Source organism: Myotis davidii, unplaced genomic scaffold (genome assembly GCF_000327345.1).
Source record: "Myotis davidii unplaced genomic scaffold, ASM32734v1 scaffold221, whole genome shotgun sequence".
Taxonomy (NCBI): domain Eukaryota; kingdom Metazoa; phylum Chordata; class Mammalia; order Chiroptera; family Vespertilionidae; genus Myotis; species Myotis davidii.
The window spans coordinates 4,064,281-4,072,099 of NW_006293349.1; the positions used below are offsets into that span (position 1 = coordinate 4,064,281).

At 47.1% G+C, this 7,819-nt stretch overlaps 1 protein-coding gene across 1 annotated transcript in view; it reads left to right on the forward strand.

The window, feature by feature from the left end:
* Positions 1-7,819, forward strand: part of MYO1B (myosin IB) — a gene marked incomplete at its 3' end in the record, with an annotated part of 139,872 nt that overhangs the window by 52,996 nt on the left and 79,057 nt on the right. Inside the window, exon 5 of the mRNA XM_015566116.1 lies at positions 7,199-7,303. Coding sequence (XP_015421602.1) covers positions 7,199-7,303 — 105 coding nt within the window. The remainder of the gene's footprint in view (positions 1-7,198; positions 7,304-7,819) is intronic.

Sequence of the window (7,819 nt, forward strand, 5' to 3'; positions counted from 1 at the left end):
CTCCCCCCCCCCCCATCGCTCCGCCAGTTGACCCACAGATTGGCCCTGATCACCGGCCAGGCCTAGGGACCCTACCCATGTACGAATTTCATGCACTGGGCCTCTAGTAATTACATAACAACATATATTTAACAACATATATTATTCACAGCCTAGTACGAGGTACCAGAGAATTCAGAGTTAAATTAGTTATAATTCTTGCCTTATCAGGAATTTAAAATCCCCAGAACCATAAACCATTGCTATCACCCCTTTCAGCTCCTTGTAGAAATGAGTTCTGATCTACATACTCTGCTCTAGTGGCATTTCTTACAGGACATTTGTCTGTTAGTGCAGTGTCTTTGGTTAAACCCTAGAGATTCTACCATTTTCCAGTTAGAAGAGATTTTGACTTCAAAGACTTCATCTTTTGTCTGTCTGATTGTTGATGAATTTTAGGATTCAAGTTACATTCAAACATAAATGTTCATCTGTGAGGTATCTATCAGTTAGAGAAATGATGGACTAAGACAGCCGTGGGCAAACTACGGCCCGCGGGCCGGATCTGGCCTGTTTGAAATGAATAAAACTAAAAAAAAAAAGAAAAAGACCGTACCCTTTTTTTTTCTTCTGTTCATCAGATTATTTATTCACTTGATTCTTAGATTCACTTGTTGTTAGATGCATATTTGTTGTTCATAATTTGTATCTTTACCTTTTTCTTCTTCTTCCTCTTCTTAAAGGATACCTTTCAGCATTTCATATAATACTGGTTTGGTGGTGATGAACTCCTTTAGCTTTTCCTTGTCTGTGAAGCTCTTTATCTGACCTTCAGTTCTGAATGATAGCTTTGCTGGATAAAGTAATCTTGGTTGTAGGTTCTTGGCATTCATCACTTTGAATATTTCTTGCCACTCCCTTCTGGCCTGCATAGTTTCTGTTGAGAAATCAGCTGACAGTCGTATGGGTACTCCCTTGTAGGTAACTGAGTTTCTTTCTCTTGCTGCTTTTAAGATTCTCCCTTTGTCTTTTGCTCTTGGCATTTTAATGATGATGTGTCTTTGTGTGGTCCTCTTTGGATTCCTTTTGTTTGGGGTTCTCTGTGCTTCTTGGACCTGTAAGTCTATTTCACCAGGTGGGGGAAGTTTTCTGTCATTATTTCTTTAAATAGGTTTTCAATATCTTGCTCTCTCTCATCTTCTGGCACCCCTATAATTCGGATGTTGGTACACTTGAAGCTGTCCCAGAGGCTCCTTACACTATCTTCATATTTTTGGATTCTTTTTTCATTTTGCTTTTCTAGTTGGGTGTTTTTTGCTTCTTCGCATTTCAAATCTTTGACTTGATTCTTGCGCTCCTCTGGTCTGCTATTGGGAGGCTGTATAATATTCTTTATTTCAGTCAGTGTATGCTTAATTTCTAGTTGGTTCTTTATCACAACATCGAGGGTCTCATTAGATTTCTTATAGATCTCATTAAGTTTATTGGCGCTTTCTAAACAGTTCTTGAGAGACCTTAAAAGTGTGGTTCTGAACTCTATATCTTCCATGGACAATTTTGTCCTGTTTCTTTGTCTCCGCATTTTGTTATGCTTTCTTGGTGCACCCCCTAGTGGTCTTTGTGCACAGTCTTGTTGTAGTTAAGCCTTGATTGTTGTAGCTAATACTAGGGGGGATTTGACCTCCAGGCCAAGTGGCCAAGACCGTACCCTTTTATGTAATGATGTTTACTTTGAATTTATATTAGTTCACACAAACACTCCATCCATGCTTTTGTTCCGGCCCTCCGGTCCAGTTTAAGAACCCATTGTGGGCCTCGAGTCAAAAAGTTTGCCCACCCCTGGACTAAGAATTGATTCTGAGCAATGCTGTTGCATCTAGCCACCCCCTCCCCCCTTGCCCATTACAGTACAGCCCTCGTGCCTTATTTTATAACTGGACGTTTGTACTTCTTAATCCCCTTCCCCTTTTGCCAGTTTTAAACGCCAGTGTTTTTATGTCTAAAATGGCAGTGCTTTTCAGATTTTTGAGTACACGTGAAGAGTACCTGTTAGTCTCATATGGAACCGTTTCATACCCTTACAGTACACCTGAGCGACATTGTCATTGAGAATGTGACGGCCGGATTAGTATATTCACAAAGTATCACTTTGGAAAATGGGTACAATTTTATGCTGTGATTGCGAAGGTCATCTCTACTTGGTCCCTATAATAGTCAACATAATTCAAAACCTAGACTTGGAGATGTGGAGGGTGAGAATTATTGATCCTCCTCAGAAGCAGAGTGTTTTTGTTCATGGATAGTATCGCATAAAGTTTTGATTGGAAAAATATCTAAGCCTTTAAATAAAAGTTCAAATTTATTCGGACTTTAGTAGAGGAGAACTAACAGGAGGTAAAGGAGAAAGCTTTGTGAGGTCACTTTTGTTTCCCGTGTCCAGCGTGACGCAACATCATGAAAACAGTCTTCTGAACCATGTTGGGTCTTGCAGCTTATCTTTCCTGGCTTACTCCTTTCTCTAAAGAAATTAATATCTCTCAAACTACCTAAGGCAGAGACCCAGTGTTGTGTCAGGAAAACAATTATGAGTTGTCTCCTTTAGACAGTGAGTCTTTGTTTGGGAGAAAATGACTCTTAATCCTGGCTTCCAAAAATAAATTATTAAAACGAGCCCAGTATTAGAGTTCTTGAAGGTAGTTAAGAATCTGAACACAGAAATTTTTATAGAGAACTTAGATCTAAGTATCCTTGAGCTGTATTTAAAAATTACATCTGACTTACTTAAACGATTTTATTATTTTATTTTTAACAGGTTTTTATTTTAGAGAGAGGAAGGGAGAGAGGGAGAGAGAGAAAAAGAGAGAGAGAGAGAGAGAGAAAGAAACAGGGATGTGAGAGAGAAAGGCTGGTTGGTTGCCTTCTGTACACATCCCAGCTGGGGATTGAACCTGCAGCCTGGATGTGTGCTCTGAGTGGGAACCGAACCAGCGACCTTTTGGTGCATGGGACAACATTCAGCCAATGGGGCCACACTGGCCAGGGCTTAAGTGATTTTAAAGTTAGTAAAAGTGATTCGTAATTTCAATATAACTTAACCCACTTTTATGTCTCAGTAGTTATTGTGGGTTTGTATTTATGTACAATTTAACAGCCACCTGCTATAAGTCAAATTCAGATTCTAAAGATCTGTTCCTGATGCCTTTTTTTTAATCAGCAGTGATCCTAAGAGAACTGTTTCCATTTTATTTTGTCCATTAAAAGGTCTCTGAGATGCCAAATTAATTTCAGCAGCCACCAGAGTTGACCCCCTCGCCCGCCATGTCATTTTGCCCCTGGAATCCATCCTGGCCAGAAAAGGGTTTCCAGAGACCTCAGTGGTCACGTATCTGACCTGTGAGGTGTGGGGCCATAGTGAGCTCAGTAATCCCGGAAATAAACGAGCAGCCTGACCTGGACTTTTAATACAATTTGTTAACTTATCTAAAAGAAAGCACCTTTTCATTGAAAGTGTGTGTGTGTGTGTGTGTGTGTGTGTGTGTGTGTACACCAGTTTTTGGGACAGTTATTTTGCCAATAAAGGCTTTCAGTCTTCTAATAGTATAATGGATAGAAAGATAGGCAACATTTTCAGGGCAAGAAAAGAGAATATACATATGTGAAGATGCAGGTGGGAATGGGGGCAAAGAATGCCTCTAGGAGCGCAGAGGAAGAGGAAGAGAGTCTGGGGGTTGCTTCAGAGGCCAAGCTGCAGAGTTGGGAGGGGAGGGTGATTCAGGGGAGTGGAGGCCAGATATCACAGGGTGTTAGGAATTGTCTGGGAAGGCAGCCTGCCTGAACTTGAAAGCTAGAAAGTCTAGAAAGAAAATTCCTAAAGTAACCAGAAGAAGAGTTCCAGTTTGGGTTGGTGGATAGAGGGACATGTGGCACCAAGAAGTCAAAAAATATAACAGATAATAGAGCCTTGGCCTGGTGGCTCAGCTGATTGGAGCACCATCCCGTACACCAAAGGGTTTGATTCCTGGTCAGGGCACACACCTATGTTGGGGGTTCTATCCCTGGGGGGTGCTTACAGGGGCAACCGATAGGTGTTTCTTTCCCATATCAATGATTCTCTCTCTCCTCCTCTCTCACTGAAATAATAAAAACATATCCTCATCTGAGGATTAAAAAAATGTAGTAGAATATAAACTCTTTGTCCATAACTGAGGTCAGGTTGGCCTGAACTGGGCAACAGCAGTATGTACGTACACGTTACCAGCTTTTAGGTGAACCCTGAGGACAATGGGAAGTGTCACCCAGGCCCTTTACACAGGGGGTGGGGGGGGAGGATGTTAAGGGACAGTACCCTTTGGAGGACAGGCCTTTCGAAGATGACAAGACCTGTTCCTGGCATTGCCAAGATGACAAGGCAGACATTTCTCGATTATCGTCTTTAAAAGAGACAGCAGAAACCAGCCGTCACAGACCGCCACAGGAGCTGTGTGGACCCCTGGCATTAGACAGAAAGCAAACTGCAGGAAGACCGACCTCTAGCCAGTGCAGAAGCGCCCCATCTCCCCCCACAGCTCCCGGGCTCCGCGAGATGGTTTGCTTCCCTGCACCACACCTGCCAGCCCTCCAGAGGGAGTCACCGGAGGCCTGGGGACTTCAGGGACCTGCGTACATGCTTGGTGCTCATTGGTTCCTGTTTGTGACTTGGGGTTTGCTCAGAGGCTGAAGCAGCAGTGTTCAACCAGTGGGCTGCAAGAATTTTTACAACAGGCGATGCCTGACTGGTGAGGGGCACGGGCCTCTGTTGTTCTCTCAGATGGTTAGATAAAAAAATGACAACAGCCAATACAACCATAGCCATCCGGCGTGAATGCCCCGCCTTAAACCATAAATGTACAGGTCATGTAGCAGAGTTGCATCTCGTTGGTCACGTTGCGTAAGAAGGTTGCGTCTGATGGGTTAATTCTGGGTACCAGAAATTCTTAAATCAGGTATAGGCACCTGAGTTTTTAAAAAGTCACTTTGGAGCAAAAAGGGTGGGTAATTACTATTTTTTTTTTTTTGGTAAATCCATCCAAATTATACCTATTTTTTGTCAGACCGGCCAAAAATATATTTGTTGGTGTGCCGTAGAACTTTAGTAATTAGCTTACGTGTGCCAGGAGATGAGAAAGGTTGGAAATCGTTGCCCTAACGTGAGTGTGTGGGCCACGTGCCCAAGGCGGCATTCCAGTTCATTTATTCTCGTCAGCAGCGGGACGCCGGCTGGAAGCCACCTGCAGGTGCGTGCAGTGTTGAGATTGGCCCTCTCATCCTCAGAGTCCAGGTGCCCTCCCTCTCCCGGGAAGGCGCTGTCCCTCCCCCGGGAAGGCGCTCCTGCTGGGGGACCGCCACTGAGCAGAGCCTGGAGAGAAAGCCGACGTGGGGGTTGGTTTCCTGGCAGCTGGCAGACACTCCCGCCGGCATCAGCAGCGGGCGGTTCCCAGAGCCTGATGTGGAGCATGAGCATGGGCAGCTCAGCCAGAAGCACCTTCCAGGCAGCTGGGCCTGGGGAAGGCACACACTAGGTCCTTTCCCAGAGTTCCGCGGTGCGTGCGACCCTCCAGGAAGCGCTGTACAGAAGGGACCCTGTTTGAAAAGGGACCCTGTTTCACTCCGTCTGACTCACGGTCCGCACCCCACCCAGCGCATCCACGTTAGACCTCCCTTCCCGGAGCCCCTGTGAACATTTCTGGGAACTCGGTGTTGACGGGGTCAGGTTTCCCTGGCCGCTTGGACTTCGTGGTTAGAGCGTCGGCCTGTGGGCCCAAGGGTTGAGGGTTCAATTTCTGGTCCAGGGCTCAGACCTTGAGTGGACACTCCATCCCTGGCCCTGGTTGGGGGCACTTGCCAGAGGCAACCGATCGATGTGTCTCTCTCACTTCAGTGTTTCTCTCTCCCCCTCCCCCCTCCCTTCCCGTCTCGCTAAACATCAGTGGGAGAATATCCGCGGGTGAGGATTGAAAAAAGGATCTCAGGGGCCGGTGAAGAGGGGACATGGCTGAGAGGCGTGGGAGGACGAACCCCCCGGAAGCCAGTTGTGTCCACCTGTGAGCCCAGAATCATCCGAATGCGTCCGGCGCTGCTCTTCCTCACCAGCTCACCTTTCCGAGCTCCAAGTGAGCTGTACCCACAACCGAGCCTGGGAGGGCTGCTTCCTGTCACCAAACCCTTATGTCAGCTGCTCAGTTTTCTGATTGAGTTGAAGAGTCATTTATTTAGTTTAATTGTGAGCCAACCCGTTGGATTTAGAACAGTTCTTCAAACATTTTTAAATGCCTTTGGTAAGGATACCCACGCTACCAAGCTAGGTTGGGCTTGAGTCAACTTGTATGATAGAGTCATTTCATGTGAACGGCTGCTGTAAGGGATTTTGTGGGCGCTGTCACTCAGCAGTTTGTTTAGCGGCCCAGGGAGAACCTTTAAGCACAGTTCCCGTTATAGCTGAATTCATGTCATGTTGTTGAATAGAAAGGACAAATACTTTAAAAGACTAGAGGCCCGGTACACGAAATTCGTGCACTCGGGGGCAGGGAGGTCCCCCAGCCTGGCCTGTGCCCTCCTCACGGTGTGGGAGCCCCGCGATCAATGGCCCCAAAGAGGTAGGCCGGAGCAGGGGGGTCCCTCCTCCACGTGAGGCGGCGAGACATCGGGACCGGCCTCCCCCGTGCTGCACGGAGCCTTGGGACCCCCAGACATTGCCGTGCGGAGTGGCCGCCGGGCCCCACCTCCACTGTGCGCACAGCCATCTTGTGACGGCGTGAGGGCATCACCGCGTCAGGGTGTGACAACCACCTAGGCCAGTGGTCGGCAAATTGTGGCTCGGCAAACCGCGGCTCGCGCGCCACATGGGGCTCTTTGGCCCCGTGAGTGTGGCTCTTCCACAAAATACCGACTTCTGTGCATGGGCCACGAATTTTCAGTCGCACTGTACGTGCGCACGCACGTGGTATTTTGTGGAAGAGCCACACTGAAGGGGCCAAAGAGCCGCATGTGGCTCTTGAGCCCTGGTTTGCCGACCACAGACCTAGGCTGTTATTAGTATAGATTTCCAAGGCATTATGTACTCCCTGGTATAGAGGCATTTGAAACACTATTGGTGGGTTTTGTCTTCCCACTTTCTTCCCTCTAAATGTTTTTTTTTTAAATTTCAGCCTAATTTGTTAACATGGCTTCTTTTCACCTGCAGAGGCCAGCAAACTTGTCATGTCCTACGTGGCGGCCGTGTGTGGGAAAGGGGCGGAAGTCAACCAAGTCAAGGAGCAGCTTTTACAGTCCAACCCGGTGCTGGAAGGTAGGTCTCTCTGTGCGCGCGGGGTCGGCTCTGCGTGGACGCGGGGTCGGAGCGGCGTGGACTGGGGTCCGGTTTTCAGGGCACTCGATCCCGGGGCTACAAGCACCCTGATGGGAATCCCTGCTCTAGAGAGCTGTTTGGTTCCACTCTTTGTTCAAAGCCGTAGACGATCAAGATTTAACGTGTTTAATGCAGGGCTGCTTTGGGGTTGGGGGTACCCCCAGCGTAGGGGTTACTCCCCATTGTCGCCCTCTTCTTCCACTTTATCACAAGGAGATGCCATGCATCCTTATCCCCCAGATGTTGGAATAAGAGTCACAAAAATACCCTGACTTTGTGAAAAGCAGAGACTGGAACATCTATTCTGTGGTTACTGATCTTTCTTTCCCCCGAGTAACCTAACAAATAAAGAAGCTGTTGTGGGAAGTGCCATATCTTCCTTATTCCAGTGTCTGACTTGTGTAGTCCCTGTTTTTTGCCTTGAAGTTCGGGGGCTGCCCATGTTGTTGCGTGTCT